The sequence below is a fragment of the Sinocyclocheilus rhinocerous genome, unplaced genomic scaffold (genome assembly GCF_001515625.1).
Source record: "Sinocyclocheilus rhinocerous isolate Xijiao unplaced genomic scaffold, SAMN03320098_v1.1 scaffold898, whole genome shotgun sequence".
NCBI lineage: Eukaryota > Metazoa > Chordata > Actinopteri > Cypriniformes > Cyprinidae > Sinocyclocheilus > Sinocyclocheilus rhinocerous.
The window spans coordinates 1,148,944-1,165,641 of NW_015652144.1; the positions used below are offsets into that span (position 1 = coordinate 1,148,944).

The 16,698-nt window shown below is 33.6% G+C and overlaps 4 protein-coding genes across 4 annotated transcripts; all 4 read right to left on the minus strand.

The window, feature by feature from the left end:
* Nucleotides 1–396: 396 nt before the first annotated feature.
* On the minus strand, nucleotides 397–1,910 carry LOC107713682 (CD59B glycoprotein). The gene is made up of 4 exons (XM_016519263.1): nucleotides 1,800–1,910; nucleotides 943–995; nucleotides 726–848; nucleotides 397–593 (listed from the first exon to the last, which is right to left on the minus strand). The coding sequence occupies exons 1-4, from the start codon at nucleotides 1,835–1,837 to the stop codon at nucleotides 481–483; spliced, it is 327 nt and encodes a 108-aa protein (XP_016374749.1). The 5' UTR covers nucleotides 1,838–1,910; the 3' UTR covers nucleotides 397–480.
* Nucleotides 1,911–4,822: 2,912 nt separating this feature from the next.
* LOC107713637 (CD59 glycoprotein-like) lies at nucleotides 4,823–6,299 on the minus strand. Its single transcript, XM_016519208.1, has 3 exons — nucleotides 6,253–6,299; nucleotides 5,099–5,221; nucleotides 4,823–4,989 (listed from the first exon to the last, which is right to left on the minus strand). Exons 1-3 carry the CDS (start codon nucleotides 6,290–6,292, stop codon nucleotides 4,823–4,825), a joined length of 330 nt encoding a protein of 109 aa, XP_016374694.1. The 5' UTR covers nucleotides 6,293–6,299.
* Nucleotides 6,300–9,907: 3,608 nt separating this feature from the next.
* LOC107713683 (cytotoxin 7-like) lies at nucleotides 9,908–11,483 on the minus strand. Its single transcript, XM_016519265.1, has 4 exons — nucleotides 11,380–11,483; nucleotides 11,191–11,259; nucleotides 10,692–10,811; nucleotides 9,908–10,381 (listed from the first exon to the last, which is right to left on the minus strand). The coding sequence occupies exons 2-4, from the start codon at nucleotides 11,240–11,242 to the stop codon at nucleotides 10,266–10,268; spliced, it is 288 nt and encodes a 95-aa protein (XP_016374751.1). The 5' UTR covers nucleotides 11,243–11,259; nucleotides 11,380–11,483; the 3' UTR covers nucleotides 9,908–10,265.
* Nucleotides 11,484–13,652: 2,169 nt separating this feature from the next.
* Nucleotides 13,653–16,031, minus strand: LOC107713647 (CD59 glycoprotein-like). Its single transcript, XM_016519218.1, has 4 exons — nucleotides 15,935–16,031; nucleotides 15,551–15,603; nucleotides 13,944–14,066; nucleotides 13,653–13,827 (listed from the first exon to the last, which is right to left on the minus strand). The coding sequence occupies exons 2-4, from the start codon at nucleotides 15,597–15,599 to the stop codon at nucleotides 13,718–13,720; spliced, it is 282 nt and encodes a 93-aa protein (XP_016374704.1). The 5' UTR covers nucleotides 15,600–15,603; nucleotides 15,935–16,031; the 3' UTR covers nucleotides 13,653–13,717.
* Between the last annotated feature and the right edge of the window lie 667 nt (nucleotides 16,032–16,698).

Consider the following 16,698-nt stretch of genomic DNA (forward strand, 5'->3'; position numbering starts at 1 on the left):
CATTTTGTTCATGCAAATTTTTTAGCTTTAGTATGAATATGGAATACAGATAAGAAAAAAGTGCCCATACTGAAAGAATCACCTTAATACTAATTTGCATGTTGTGTAACATCCTATAACTCAACATTAGCCTATAACTGGTCTTGCATTACTAAATAATTCGACTAATTTATATATGTGACCCTGGAGCACAAAACCAGTCTTAGGTCGCTGGGGTATGTTTTTAGCAATAGCCAAAAAAAACATTGTATGGGTCAAAATTATCCATTTTTCTTTTATGCCAAAAATCATTATTATATTAAGTAAAGATCATGTTCCATGAAGATATTTTGTAAATTTCCAACCGTAAATATATCAAAACTTAATTTTTGATTAGTAATGTGCATTGCTAAGGACTTCATTCATGCACTACTTAAATGCCACAGTTTGGGTCATTTTTCCCTTTATGGCTTGAGTTGATATGCATTGAGATTTGTGGGTTTAAATAACCGGGGTGTTGCACAGATCCGTCTGACAGCAACTGGCTGTAATATAGGGACTGGACTGAAGAATCATGCAGTCTGCCATACTAATGCACCTCCGGAAGTAAGAATCTAGTGGAATGGATAAGAAAATATAAGAAAAAGAGGTTCTTTGTTCATCCTGATGTGTTTTTCTCTGTAAAAGTCTTTCTATAAATTTTTTTTTTTGTGTGCAAAATCCAGTAATAATACTAGAAAACTCACAGGGAGAGATAGTGAATCTGGCAGCTACACAGGTGTCTTTTTTATAGCCACACGTCTCCTGAGTGGTCACACAACTTCCTCCAGGTGTGCGGGGGACACAGTTGTGACATTTCAGGGCAGATCCTACAACACAGTTAATCTGATTTTGAAAAAAAATGCTTTTTATGACATTTTAAGTGCACAATCAGACTCTTTAGATAAGATACCATTAACCTACCATTTGCCAATACCAGGGCAAGAACAAAAGCCAGCAACAGAACCTTCATCATTCTGTTGAATAAAGTGGAAAACTAATCAATTAACTAGGCTATGAGGTGAAACAATATGTTGTGTCACAAATATAATACAAAAATGCAGCAATATGTATGGATAATGACATGTGTATTGTACTGTGTAGTTAAACCAGAATTAAAGCTTAGACAGATTTAATTTAGCATCAGATATGGTGCATCAAATATTGTAAGCCCAGAAGGTCACACGCTTGAGATTCCATGTTTCTTAATTATTATAATTAAATAAAAAATTAAATACATTATTTAAAAAAAAATAGAATATTTAAAACATTTTAAATGTAGTCGGGGACAGAGTGCAAGAATATTAGTCTAACATAATTCTGTATTTTTTGTTTCAAATTCCAGTGCTTAGACTACAAATATGAATTTCAAAACATGCCTGTTTTTAAAACAGTCTCATATTGAAAAAAAAACCCTGTATGTTTATTGTTCATTAAATTTATTATTATATATTAAAAAAATATATATATTTTGTATCGGTGACTTTTACACTGTGACATTTTGATAATTTAGTTTAGTTATTAAAGAAAGTACTGATATAGCACATCAGGATTTTTGATTATAAAGGATGATTCTCATAACTGCACTGCAATTATATATATTAAATTTTCCCTGCATTATAACACTGAGAATGTGAGGAGAAACGCTGTTAATTTGTACCTGAGTGTCTGAAAACATTTGATTTGCTTACAATTCTCCTATAAGTGCTAAATGAATCTTATAATAACATTAATGCAGTCTAATCTAACAAACAAAAGTTGCATAATGTGTGTAAACTTACCTTGACTGTGAAGCAGAGCCGAGCTGAAGTGAGTTCATGCACACGTGTGTCTGTCTCTTTTATACTGTGATGCTGCCTGTAAACTTACAGGAATCTCTGTCAGGAATTTGGAAATTCCATGTTGAATTTAGGCCAAAGAACCCTGAACCACAACACAAGTGTTTGTTCACTGTGTGCTCTTGGCTAAAGCTTCAGATGATAAGTGCCCCTTTTTATTGGTTTACTGGTCCATGTGGATGTGTAACAATTTTTGTTTTGTTCTGCTCTGGTCTTTTCCAGTTTAGCCACAAAGATACATTGTTTCCCGTTATCTTATTTAATGTGCTTGCGCAAACCTGACCGGAATAGAGGTGCATTTGACACAATGTTACCATCTAGATATTTTACATATTTTGTAGGATCATTTTGTTGTGCATGAGCAGATATTCACTCTTATATGGTCTAAAGCAAATATGCCCAAACCAGGGCCTTTGCATTGAAATGTAGTGAATATATAAATGTACATTGTAATGTAATATAGTTGGATATAATGCAACATTTACTTTAGCTCATGGCCACCAGTCAAGTCTCATTTTTGGCCCTTTGTAGTAAAACGTTTGGGCTTCTCTGCTCTGAAGCATTCAGTCTCTATTAAATGTCCAGAACAGATTTTTGCACATAATACACAGACTGCAAAAATGGACAAATTGTTTGCCACTCACTTAACCCTCTGGGGTCGAGGGTGTTTTGGGGCCTGGAAAAGTTTTGACATTGTCGCTTGCGAAAACATAATAACGGCGCCGTGGGTGTAAACTTACAGATTAGGGGCGGTAATATTATAATGAGATCCCTTTGCCACGTCACCAAGAGAGCGAAATCAGACGCGCTTACCAAAGACATCAGAAAGGCTTACCAAAACAAAATTACTGGGTTAATCTTTTTCACGTTTCCTTGATTGGTAGATGCACTGGGGACCTCATTATAGCACTTAAAACCTGGAAAAGTCAGATTTTCATGATATGTCACCTTTAAATATGCAACATAATGACATTATGCAACAATAATGTAGCATGCCTCTCTGTCTGTGTGAAATGTCTGTTTTTGCATAATATATACAGTTTCACCTGTTATACTTTAATCTACTTTTTAAAAATAGTTGTCAGTGTACAGTAATGGTTATAACAAGCTGTTTGTACAGTGAACAGCATTTGAGTAGATTTGAGGTGAGAGCGACACCAGGTGGTCTGGACGGGAATCTGCAGGCTTACGTTTATCTACTGTTAATGAAATTGTTTGTGATAACAGACAGTTCAGACATTTTTATTTTTTATAAAGTCACAAAAAAAAAAACATTTGAAATGAATCACCAACATCAACTCATTTTGTAAACCATGACATTTATTGCTATTACAAAATCTGTAAATAAGATAGTGACGCCTCTTTAAACATCTATATTAGCAGTTTTATGTTCTGAATTGACAAACTCGACTGTTGCTCTGCTGAATAAAAGTTTGTTACGTCATACTGTTTTCAACCTTGGTTTTGAAACACTTCAAGATGTCACATTGCCCAATGTACCATGGAAATGATGTCACTTTTGTTGGTTTACTTGCGCAGTGTGAAATAAGGTGGATAATGGCGTTTTAAAGCATAACAAATATGCTTTCCATCTAAAACAAGTCAGTTTTGCGTAGTCTATAAGTTATCACTCCCGCAAAATCACATATGCTGACCTGAAACAGAGCAATTCCTTACCAAAAAGTAGTATACTTCAAGTTTATTTTATTAAGTATACTTAAGTAAAGTTCAAGTATATTTTAAGTATACTTTATGTAGCAAGTATACAAATATCAGTGTACTAGTAGTATACTTGTAAGTGTACTATTTCAATACTCCTTGGGACTAAATTGGCCCACTTTCTAGTATATAAAAGTATACTTTAAAGTACACAACTAGTTTACAACAATATTTTTGCTTGTACTGCAACTATACTAAAAGTGCACTTATAGGTATACTGATAGTTTCATAAATTAAAGTTCAGAAACACCAGAATGTACAAATAACATACAATTGCATTTTCATAAAAAAAGTTATTAGGAAAAGTCTGTATGAATTAATCAACACCCATGCAGGAAAAACTAAATGTGTGAAGCTGAAGTGAGTCCTCTGAGATAAATTCAGCTCACAGCATTCATTTCTCTGTAGGTGTGATAGGAGAATGTGGTGTATCACCCATTCATTTTTACAAAGCTACAGTTATAGATTGAGAGTAAACATTTTGCATTAAATTACTTTTAGTTTATTGTTCTTTACATTAACTGTGTAAAAAACCTTAAGCAGAAAACCTTTCCTAAAAGCTTTTGAAAAAACTCTTTAAATTCTAACGGAAATGTTGTAAAGCCTTATAAAACAAGATCTTTAGATTTTTCTGTTTGTTTTATCAAAAAAAATGTGTGAAAAATTCAGATTTAGCTAAATTTCAGTAACATTCACAAGAAAGAAAACATACAAACACCAAAAGAAAGAACAGGGTATCTGTTTGTAAACAAAAACATTTTATTCTAGCTTCATGCATTCTTTTTTTAAACACTTGAATGTGGATAAGTTTCATAAATAAAAAAAAGCTGAAAAAAGACTATGAATTGGATTCAGAATGATAATCAAAACGTCGATCAACACCCCAAAGCTTGACAGTTATTATTACCTCTTCATTGGTCGACATTACATCAACTTTACACAGTTTTGATGCTGTTTTATGTCTGATGATCGTGTTAGATTACATGTGGAAGCATCGGTTGTTTCCGTTTCTTCTTCACTTGTGTTTTTTTGGAAAAAAAACAGAAGATGTGTACTATTGCCCCCTACCGTATAACAATGAAAACACGGATTCTAGGAACACAAGTATAGCTCAAATATATTTAGACTTTTTCTAAGTAGGCTATAAGTCAAGTATACTTAAATGTCATTTTAAGTATATTTCTGAGAAGTACATAAAAAGTAGACTAAAAGTATACTTTCCTATTTTTTAGTTTAAAAGGAGTATACTAATAGTACACTTGAATAAACTTCTTTTTCATTAGGGATAACAAGGTGGTCTTCCTAGGGTTGTTGGTGTTGCACAGATCCGTCTGACAGCACTTGGCTTTAATATTGGGACTGGACTGAAGAATCATGCAGTCTGCCATGCTAATGCACCTCCGGAAGTAAGAATCTAGAGGAATGGGAAAGTGAATGAGTGTCACTGTTCATGTGGTTATGTGACAGTCTTTCTAAAGCTCCTGTATTTTAGTGCATCTATTGCACACATGATGGAAACGCACAGGGAGGGATGGTGAATCTGGCAGACACACAGGTGTCTTTTTTATAGCCACATGTCTCTTGAGTGGCCACACAACTTCCTCCAGGGGTCCCGGGGACACAGTTATAACATTTCAGGGTAGATCCTACAACAGTTATTAGGCTGATTAAACAACATCTGATTAAGAACTATTGATTTCATGACACTTTAAGTGACTCAGATCAAACTCTTTAGATAAGGATTCTGATCTAAAACAGTTCAGAAACAGCAGTTTGGGTTTTAAACATATTTGCCAACACCAGAGCGAGAACAAGAGCCAGCAGCGGAACCTTCATCATTCTGCTGAATAAAATAGAAAGCTAATCAGTTGACTAATCTGACTACAATATATCATGTCACAATATATTATAAAATTTCAAAAATACAACAATGCGTTCAGCTTCCAAGTTTATTAATTGTTCGATTAAAATTAAAATACTTTGTTTAATAAAATCAAATATTGAAAACATTTTAAGCATTTTAGAACAGTGCTAGATTATATAAACATTTTAATATTTTATTATTAAATATTTTAAAATATTTTGTTATTATTATTATGAATATTCATTTTTTGTATCATTGTGGCTTTTTATATTGTGATAATTTTGATGTTACTCTTTTCATAAAGTAGCACATAATATTTGATATTATAATATTAAATAATATATTGTAAATATTATATTAAATATAATATTTTTGAATTTATTTAGCTGATTTTAAAGGATGATTCTCATAACTGTATTGCATGTATTTGTTTTGTTTGTTTTTATTTATGCATTATAATACTGACAGTGTAAGAAGAAATATGGTTAATTTTTCATTATAGTATGTCACAATGCAAAATGCACAATTATTTTGATTTTGTGGTGAGAAATGACCTGCACCTTAACAGTTTTCTCAGAATTATTGTTAAATTATCTTTCCATGCCTTATTATTCTAGACAAACCAGAGAACAATAGTAGTTTAGATCCAATAAGTGTTTGTGTTTTCAGAGAGAAAATGCTGTTACATCAATGTCTGAAAATCTTACAACTTTCTTACAATTATCCCATTAAAACGGCTAAGTTAATCTAAACTGAATTTAACTTAATGCAGTCTAATCTAACAAATAGTTGCATAATGCTGTGCTAACGTACCTTGACTTGAAGCAGAGCCAGAGCTGAGAAGTTGGTTCATATGCACCTGTGTCTGTCTCTTATATACTGTGACGCTGCCTGTAAACTTCCAGGAATCAAACAAAGATAGAGTGTTTTTCTCTTGTCTTATTTAATGTGCTTGTGCAAGGTTTACTGAAATAGAAGTATAACTTAGTAAGGACGCTGTAGGGACACGTCCATACCAGTATCCAGCGACTACTGAATTGTCACCAGCAACAATTTTAATCAAACAATTATTATATATTTATATGTAACCACTGTTGTTATTTTGGAAATATCTGAAATGAGTCATACGTGACAATACTTGAGAAGTTAATACACTAGAAAACTGCTTTTTTTGATGTATGGACAAAGTAAAAACATGAGATAAATGTTTACATTTCTGCACCAATGTCAAAATCAAACCTAATGTATGCCCTTGGGTACATTTGATAAAATGTTAATGTTTTGTAGGATGATGTGTTGTGCAAGAGCAGATGTTCATTCTTACACGGTCTAAAGCACTCGGTCTCAGAAATTTGCACATTGCACATGCATAGTATACATATGGCAAAAATAGACAAAATTGTTTGCCACTTGCTTAAACACGCAACATAATGACATTACGCAACAATAATATATGCTACTCTTAGATATGTTTGTTTACATTGTATAATGTGTACAGTTTTACCAACTCTACTTTTCATGATTCATCTATTTTTTACAAATAGTTTTCAGTATACAGTAAAGGTCACAGTATGCAGTGAACAGTTCAGTTGATTGAGTAGATTTGAGATGAGAGCGACACCAGGGGGTTTGGATGGGGAGCTGCAGGCTGTACTGGACAGTTTTTTTGTTTTTTTTTACACAATGACTTAGGAAACATTTCTCAATAGGTCACTTTTTCCAAACTCCTCACACAGTGATCATAACAGCAGTCTGTATGTGGGTTAAACTGTGGATAATTTTCCATTGCTTTGACACAAAAGGCATTCAATTTTAAATGAAGGGTCATCCCATCCATGTCAACTCAGTTTTCCCCCAAAGTTTGCATGTCTTTTATTATATTCTGTTTCTTGACCGACTTTTCTTTTGTTATCCTTATTTTACAAGCCCCATAAGGTTCATTTTCAGAGATATTGGGATATCAACGTGGCTTTAAGAGTAAATTGTTAAACTGTACACATTTTTAGTGGTCAAAACCCAAATGTGGGTCACTTTGCATCAGTGGCGTAGCAAGTCAGCCCCGGGCCCATATGCAAATTTTTTTTTATATATATATATAGGCCTATATATATATGAAATACGTTAATGTAGTTAATGTATGTTGAAAAGCTCCTTAGAGTTTGTGCTTATAGTTGTTGCCGCGATGCACCAGCACCGCTTAAAATAGAAATCGTTATGTTATGTTTCTTCCTGTTGTTTCAAAGATTAAAGGCACAATCACTTTCCCAAATAGTCTGGAGTAACGTGGTAAACGCTAAAATGTGGGGTTTTAATAATGTTAGCGTTCTGGCACTTGGAATTTTAAGATGTAGAATAGTAAACACCTGTCCAAGAACAGCTTCACATTTAAATGATTGTGTCTTTAATCAGATGAGAATATGGCTATTAAATATACTATTTGTGTGATATTGATGATTAAGTTAGAGTTTTTTTTTTTTTGTTGTTGCTGTTTTTTTTTTAGACAGAATTTTGTGGTGGAAAAAATTAAAAGGGTACAAAGTCAGGCACAGCAGCAATTCATTCAAGGTTTCTTCAAAAAGAAACCATGTCAAAGACAGGTAGATACAGTGCAGTGCAGGTCAGAGCCAATCCACCAGGCAGGGCCGAGTTGGCCATCAAATAATCAGCCCTGAACCTGGCAGCACAGGTCAGAGCCAGTCAGAGAGGGCCAGTGAGGACTACACGAGCAGCCATCTATCTGCAGCAACAGGTGAAAGTCAGAATGTCAATAAGCCTATGTTTTATTGCTGTTTTACATGTTAAATGTGAAGAATGACAGGTTGGATGCAACACACTTTTTTTGGAGGCAGAGTATAGGTGTAATTTGCACATTAACTTCACGCAATATAACATTATTTTATTATCGTAATTTTGAGTTTATTCTTAAAATATTATGACGTTAATCTTATTTATTTGAGTTATTTGTTTTATAAATGTGGCACAAATGCAGCCGTAGACTATTTGTACTGCATGCAAACACAATCTTGGCACAGCGGCCCAAAAAACAAACAAACAAAAAAAAGTAAAAAGTAAAAAAATAGTAAGGAGATATTTGAATTATTTATTAATAAACTAGTGTTTTCTGGGTCAATGTCGCAAAAATGAAGTTGACCATCCTGACTCGCCATCTCCTCATTGGACGCACCTTTAGAGAGAAAAGCATCTTTACGGATTACATAATGAAAGAGTTTTTGTCTTCGATTTGAATTATTTCGGTCCACAGTAGTGATTTAAAGCTGTCTATAGATATATTTATCATGTCTGTGAGGCAAGTATTCGCTGAGTTTCGGTTAATTTTTGTGAAGCGCTCCTGCTCAAGACCGAGACTGCAGAAAGCGCATCCTGTTTGTTTTCCTTATTTTACAAAAGCACAACGTTTTGTTGATATTGAGAGTACACACAAATAAAAGACCCGAATGATGTATTAGTCTTATCTGTATGAGCAAAAATGAAGGCGTATTTTAAGTTTCCACTCTTACAAAAAAAATAAATAAATAAATCGCGCTGGGGCCTCCATCTCCTGCAGAGCGCGCTTCAGCTTCCACTCTCCGCACAAACGATTGGATATGCGTCTAACAGCGCACATTTATCTAGGTTAAATGTTGAAGTTAATACTGTGAAATGCATTAAGTGTTTTAGCCTATATGTATAGATTTTATTTTAGGCAAGTCGTGTTGACTTGAGAAGGCTAAACTGATCAAACATAGGATCAACTCATGTCTGCTGCTGGCCAAAAAACAAAAACTTGAATTTAACAAACAAAAAATGTTCCAAACATATCTCTAAATTAACTTAATAAAGAAACGAAAAGAAATATAGCCACTTTTCTATTAAAAAACAACTATGAACTATTTTAATGGCTGCAACAGCAGCTGTGTAATGGGGAAGAGAGAGGGAGAAAAAGGTCATGGGCTCCAGTCGGACTCGGGCAGGTAATTCTGATAGCTGTCGGACAAGGACCGGGCCCGTGCAGGGCTCTAATCGTTTCCTTGTTTCAATTAAAAGTTCCCCCTTGGTTCGGCGGGCCCCCAATCTTCCCGGTCCCATATACACCTGCATACCCAGACGCTACGCCCCTGCTTTGCATACAAATGATACTTTTTCTTTAAAAGAGGAATGTCTGAAGAACAAACAATGTTGAAACTTGAAATGTATCTTGTTTCCCTCTATAAAAACAATTGCATCTAACTTTTCTGTCTGAGTACCAAAAATTTTATTTTTCCTGTGTGCTTGTAACACAAGTAGTATTAAAGATTCTGGTTCTTAAGAAACTTTTTAAGGCCATATATGGTTCAAACCTAAATGCGGATCTCAGTGTGGCTCCATGCAAATAGTTGAGTTCATTTTCAATGGTCGAAAAAAATGATTGTAGGACACTGCATAAAAGCTGATGTGCATTTAACAAGGAATATCTGAAGAACAAATAATGTTGAAACTAGAAATGTACCTGAATTTATTCACAAAAGCAATAATATCAGTCTGTACATTGTTATTAACAAGGAAATGGCCATTTAGCTGGTGCAGTCTTTTTTAGTTCAATTGTAAATTCTTCACATATTCCACAATTATTCATCTGTGGCAAATGCTGAAACTATGATATTTATTGTTGGGCAAAATCTTTAAAGCTGCAGTCCGTAACTTTTTTGTGTTCAAAATTTACAAAACTTATATAAAATATAAAAAAGTTACGGACTGCAGCTTTAAGAAATAGAGATGGTGAAGCCTCTTTAAACATCTGTATTATGGTAAACATGGCAGTTTCATGTTCTAAGTCGACAGAAGTCAGTCTAAATGATGACCATGTTGTTGCAGAGATCAGACTGGCAGCATTTAACTTTCATGGCAGTGTTACTCGAGAGAATAAGACACTCCGTCATACTGCTGCATCTCCGAAAGCCCATGACTAGAAGAAACAGAGAAATCAAAACATGATTTTATCTAATCACAAACATTTATCTGCTTATAATGCAAAGAATCACATTACAGCTTCAGTTTGGTAGCATCCCTGTCAGTGTTATTTTAGTATCACTGAGATACTATTATAGTTTTCATTAATAGTTTGAATTAGTTTTTATTTGTATATTTTCATTTTTGTGGTACATTGGAAATTAAATGTGAAATGTTGAAATTGATAGTATTTTAGAACATTTTATAATAATATAATGCATTTATATCTGTCTACAGTGTGAAGCTGACTGGAAGGTTAAACTCACAGGGAGGGAAGTTGAATCTGGCCGCTATACAGGCATCTTTTCCAAAGCCACAGGTCTCTTGAGTTTGTGTGCAGCGCGTTCCACCCTGAGGAACACAGTGGTTGCATTTCAGTGCAGATCCTGCAACACAAAGTGCGTGCGTTATCACCAAATCAGCACTCAACTTTTATTATAGAGTCTTGAGCATGAGTTTATTAATAGTTTGCACAATCAGAGTCATACATACTGTATATTAAATAAAAGAAGAAAAAAATGTTGCCAAGAAAACATTTCTCAATTTTCATTTACTAAACTAAAACTGAAATAAAAATGTATAAAAACTAAATAGACATATTAAAAAAAAAAAAAATACAAACTAATAAAAATAAAAAACACATTTACTAAAACTTTAAATAAAATGAAAATGTAAAATATGTAAAATATATAATTATATTAAATAATAGTCTCTCAATTGAATTATGTTCATGTTTAATCTTTTAATTAACATCTTTTAACTCACCGTAGTTCAACACCAGAACAAGAACAAGGGCCACCACCAGCAAAGTCTTCATTATTCTGTCGATTAGAGCTGAAAATATTAATAATAATTAAAAATCACCAATAAGAGTGCGAAAAGACCAAAAAAATGAATGCAATTCAGAAACAAACTAATCTATCAATATCTGTGTATGTTGTTTTAATAACTTACCTCCCAAGTGATGTAGTATTGAGTGTATTGTAAGTTCATAATAAGCACTTGTGTGTGTGTGTGTGTGTGTGTGTCTCTTATATATTTGTCATGTACTCAGGAGTGAATCATTTCCGAGAAAACAGGAATTCCCACAGTGTTTGAAACCGGATCATTGTGTTCAAATGAGGCCACAGACACTCAATAACATTTGCCAACTGTGTTTGGTCATGGTTTACTCATGCAATAGCTTCAGATCATCAGTACTGATCGTGTCATGTGCTTGTGCAAGATCCTGTTCTGTCCTGTTCTACTACAATAAACCACTTATTTTTAATATGGTGTGAGAAAATATTAAAGAAATAATTATCTGTGTTTGGGTATCAAACTAAACTATTATGGTTGTGTTTTCCTCTTTCTCAACAATGCGTTTACATGCATACAATTAGCCTCTCCGAAGCTAATGCTCCTTATATTCATTTCACTCTTCTTTAATAAATTATTTAAACTTATATTCGTTGTCTTTGGTGATCTGTTGGCTGTGGCTGGAATCCCGTCAACATCACTCGTTCGCGTTTCACCCTATTAAAATGGGTCGTAACACTTATATTCTTTAATATTTCTAATTTGGTATATATACACTTTATATAGTATATATATATATATATATATATTACCTGTGTCTATCAGACTTTATAATTCCTCAGTATAATAACGTATTTTATTGTGCAATATTATATTTTTACTTGTATATTTATTTAAATCTTAGTAGTTTTATTTTTATTTCTTGTATATAGTTTTAGGTTTTACTTAAAATTAAAAATTGAAAATATAAAAACGAATCCAAAATATTGAGAATTGAGAATTCTGAAAAGATGATGGACAGTTTACCGTCACTGTAGGTGGGAGCTGCTGTTGGTTAACAAATGACAAATGTTTTCTTTGATATGAGGATTGGCAGGAAAGTTCAATATTGTGTAAAACAAAGCTGAGGAACACAAGAGCCCGAGGGGACAGGTGATAAAGAGAGATATTATTATATGTCTTTTGGTGACGTACAGCAGAGGACATAGTTTATTGGATATTAAGCACTTTTGCTGGTTGTTTGGAGCCTGAATCTGTTCAACAAGTGTTTACAGCATTTGAAATGTTTCAGTGAGTGTGAGTCCAAGGTTCATGTGTGCACAAGGCTTTAATGTCTGTTTAATTTAGCTCTGTTCATGACTTATTTAACTGGCCGATAAGATTGAATGAAAGATGACAGTCTTTTGATCTAGCAGTGATTAATTATGTAATGTAAAAACATGTGAAGTAAAGCTCATCAGATCTATATGGCAGTCAAACAGCAGTTGTGGTTCACCATATTTTATTTGCTGGTTATTGAGATTTTTCTATAAACAGTGTCAATTGAATTTTCTTAGTATTCTTGTCTTGTTTTACATTTCACACTTCTAAAAATGCATAACTCAAGACACGTTTACTTGAAAAGCAAAATGAAACATATTAAGTCTTTTTTTCTGAGAGTAAAAAAAAATCTACATTTTATGCTTTTTATTGTTTTAAGCATAAACTTTTAGTGTCTTAAGTTATTACTTCTCGAGTAAATGTATATTGATTTAAGAATGTTTAGATTGGAAAAGACGGTAGAAGAAAATAGTTCTCATATCAAATGCATGAGTCAGAAGAGCAGCAAACATCTGATTTTGACATCATGGAATGATAACTTTTACAACACCTCACCTTTGAAATCTGTGTTTCAAAAATATTTACATTTGACAGTATTTGTATGTATATTATTTATTATTTCACATAATTTGTATTAACTTTTTTATATAAAATATTATTTTATATAATTTCAATACCATATTATTATATTTATATTGTTATTTGATTTATTTGAGATACATTGCACAGTACTCTTCAGTTTATGTTGTTTCATTGTTTTACTTTTTTTTATAATCTAAAACTTTTGTGTTTATGCAAATGATATGCACTAATGAAATTGCGATATATTTCAGCTTGTGATGTAAATAGTCTTCTATTGCATTTTATTGGTAATTTTGTATATCTTTTTTTAAATCACTGCGAAGTGAGAATGTATTTGTATGATATCTGTATTAAAAAGCAAGTAAATCACATAATCAACAAAAATGCTAGCATGCTTAGTTTATTTTAATATTAATGACCTCCTTGAAACAGACTGTTTTTGTAACATTGCACAAAACAAGACGAATGTAATGTGTAAATATTGTCATAAATTCCACTAAAAACACGCATAAACATGCGTAACCTGGTTCATGTGTACTCTATTTTATTGAAAGCTGTTTTATGAGTCATGCTGATATATAGCAGCGGCAGATCAGTCAAAGGTGTTGCAGAGGTCCTTCTGACAGCACTTGATGTTGATGTAAGCGTTCTGTTTCACCATCTCACAGCCTGACATGGACATGCACTTCTGGTAATGACCGTCTGTTTCAAACAAAACCACAAGACATTTAATCGAATGTTTTTCAAACTGTAAATGCCATTGAAATCAGCAGATCGTAGTCACTGTCTGAATGGTTACGGTGGGCTTCATCACTCACATGGGCTTCTGCGGAACTTGGCAGCAGCACACGCGTCTTTGTCCGGTGGGCAGGTTACGGCGGTGATCTCGCAGGCCCCTCCTGCTTTCTCTGGGATGCAGTGCAGGCAGTCCAGAGCCGAGCCTTAAACGCACGGGACAATATTTGATTTCACACTTCTTGTTTGTGCTATAAATTCTTACATGTACACAGAGCTTACAACACGTGTACATAAACCCTGTATGTACTGAATAGAAGCCTTTTGAACCCTTTAATGCTGTGGTTTGGACAGGTTTTGCTGCTCACATGTGGACATTTCAGACATTTCATCTCTACCAGAAGTGCAAAACCTGCCCACACAGGTTCTTTTCCCATATGTGTTTGCTCATGTATATTTCAGCACACAAAGTAGGATTTTATTGCATCATGGATGATCTGAACTCTGTTTCATGACAACAAAATCAATAATCACACACTGCTTTTGACTTCAAACTGTTGCATGGATCTTGACTTCTGCTGTTCACTTCAGGAATTTGGCTGTGTTTCAAAACAACATAAATTTTTTAATACATTTATTTGTGATAGATATTAAGCACAGTGTTTTAAATTTTACATTATAATGTTTCTTTGTTTAAAAATTCCCAACATTTCAGGAATTTAATTTCCAGCAGAAATGCAAAATCTGCCCACAAGCTATACATGCAGTCATTCAGCTATTTCTTATTTTCTTTTTATGCATTCATGCACATTTCATCACACAAAGCGTATGCATCATATGCATCATATTCAGTGCATCATAGATGATCTCAGCACTCGCCAATTTTGACAAGAATTTGTATATATAGGCTACATATGTTTATTTGAGATATATAGTTATATAAATAAGATATACAGTGCAGTGTTCTTAATCTTACATTATAATGTCTCTTTGTTTTACATTTTCAAAATCTTAAAACTTTGTTTATTTCCAGACTTTTGGACCTCGCTGGTTATTAATCTACACTCTCAGAAAAAATGGTACAAAAGTTGTCACTGGGGCGGTACCTTTTCAAAAGGCACACCTTTGTACCTAAAGAGTCCATACTGGTACATATTAGTACCTATAAGGTACAAAAGTGTACCTTTTGAAAAGGTACCGCCCCAGTGACAGCTTTTGTACCTTTTTTTCTGAGAGTCTAATAGATTATTCTATTATTCTGCAGATGATAAGCATTAATAACTGCAATACATTTCAGTCTGTGATTCACTCATCTTAATGTTTCTAGATGTAAAGGTTACCTGCAATAATCTTTTCTTGCATTTTATGGTAGTATTGCACATATTTACTGTACATATTTTTTAAATAATTTACATTTCAGTGCACATGTACATAACCTTCTATTTATGAAAGTATTTTCCTTATGTGTTTGTGGTTTGGGCATTTTCTCCTGTTGACATTTCAGAAATGTCATCTCCACCAGAAATGCAAACCTGCCCACATGCTGTGCAATACTTCAATACTAAACTTCTGAACGTATTTGTCTTATATTCTTTTCCTGTATGTTTATTCTCATGTATATTTCAGCACACAAAGCATAGTTTCAGTGCATCAGATCCAAAGTCTGTCATAGATCCATAATCACACTCACTGCCTGTCACGACCAGCACAAGAACAACAGCCAATATGAGGAACTTCATCCTTCTGGAAAACAAACCGAAGAAGAGAAGCGACTGTTGAATGTCTAAACTTATTTCATTTATAGAAAAAGTAAGAATATAACTCTAAAGAGCATTAAAACACATACTAGACAACAACCAACCAAAACCAAAGCAAAGGATCATAAACGTACTAAAAACAAACCATTACTGTAATTAGTCTGAAGCAGCTCTACTCAAAGGTCATATTTCCTAGAGTAGATCAATAAAGTTTTGTCTTGTGATTTATGATGTGTGCATTGCTGATGTATATGTTTTAATGTACTGTAAAAATAATTTCCATAAATAAAACTACATGTGTGTAAAGTGTAACTCACCTTTGTACGGTGTTGGACTGAGTAAAACTGTTCTTCTGTCTGTCTGTATGTCTATATGAAACCTTACCTTTATCCTACAGTTTCTTATCAGCTCCCTTCTCTCTCTCTCTCTCTCTCTCTCTCTCTCTCTCTCTGTCTTTCTGCAAACAGACCAAGCCCTGGTCATATGCAGCACAGTTAAATTAATGGTCATTACACCGGAAAATGAAACAATATTTCTCAACTTTATGTGTGTAACTTTGCGTGTTTGCAGCTCTTCTGTTTACAGGGTGTTGTTCTGTGTTGTAATCGCATGTAGAGATGTACGCAACGTCCTTCCTGCAGCTTCCCAGCTGGGGTCATGAAGAACCATAGATTGAATGAAAGAACAATAGAGTGATAGAACAAAAAAACGACAGAATAAAAGAATGATAGATAGAACGATAGATAGAATGACAGAATGATAGAACGATAGATAGATAGATAGATAGATAGATAGATAGATAGATAGATAGATGGATGGATGGATGGATGGATGGAGAATGAACGATAGATAGATAGATAGATAGATAGATAGATAGATAGAAAATGAACGATGGATGGATGGATGGATGGATGGATGGATGGATAGATAGATAGATAGATAGATAGATAGATGGATGGATGGATAGAAAATTAACGATAGATAGATAGATAGATAGATAGATAGATAGATGGATGGATGGATAGAAAATTAACGATAGATAGATAGATAGATAGATAGATAGATAGATGGATGGATGGAT

Coding starts and splice junctions, on each gene's coding strand:
- LOC107713682 (XM_016519263.1), bottom strand. CDS start 1,837: ATGAACTCACTTCAGCTCGGCTCTGCTTCACAGTCAAG. Junction 996..1,799: donor GGCTCTGCTTCACAGTCAAG/GTAAGTTTACAC, acceptor TTTATTCAACAG/AATGATGAAGGTTCTGTTGC. Junction 849..942: donor TGCCCTGGTATTGGCAAATG/GTAGGTTAATGG, acceptor ACTGTGTTGTAG/GATCTGCCCTGAAATGTCAC.
- LOC107713637 (XM_016519208.1), bottom strand. CDS start 6,292: ATGAACCAACTTCTCAGCTCTGGCTCTGCTTCAAGTCAAG. Junction 5,222..6,252: donor TGGCTCTGCTTCAAGTCAAG/GTACGTTAGCAC, acceptor TAACTGTTGTAG/GATCTACCCTGAAATGTTAT. Junction 4,990..5,098: donor CAGATTCACCATCCCTCCCT/GTGCGTTTCCAT, acceptor CCATTCCTCTAG/ATTCTTACTTCCGGAGGTGC.
- LOC107713683 (XM_016519265.1), bottom strand. CDS start 11,242: ATGAAGACTTTGCTGGTGGTGGCCCTTGTTCTTGTTCTGGTGTTGAAC. Junction 10,812..11,190: donor TGTTCTGGTGTTGAACTACG/GTGAGTTAAAAG, acceptor TTTGTGTTGCAG/GATCTGCACTGAAATGCAAC. Junction 10,382..10,691: donor CAGATTCAACTTCCCTCCCT/GTGAGTTTAACC, acceptor TGTTTCTTCTAG/TCATGGGCTTTCGGAGATGC.
- LOC107713647 (XM_016519218.1), bottom strand. CDS start 15,599: ATGAAGTTCCTCATATTGGCTGTTGTTCTTGTGCTGGTCGTGACAGGC. Junction 14,067..15,550: donor TGTGCTGGTCGTGACAGGCA/GTGAGTGTGATT, acceptor CGTGCGTTTAAG/GCTCGGCTCTGGACTGCCTG. Junction 13,828..13,943: donor CAAGTTCCGCAGAAGCCCAT/GTGAGTGATGAA, acceptor TGTTTGAAACAG/ACGGTCATTACCAGAAGTGC.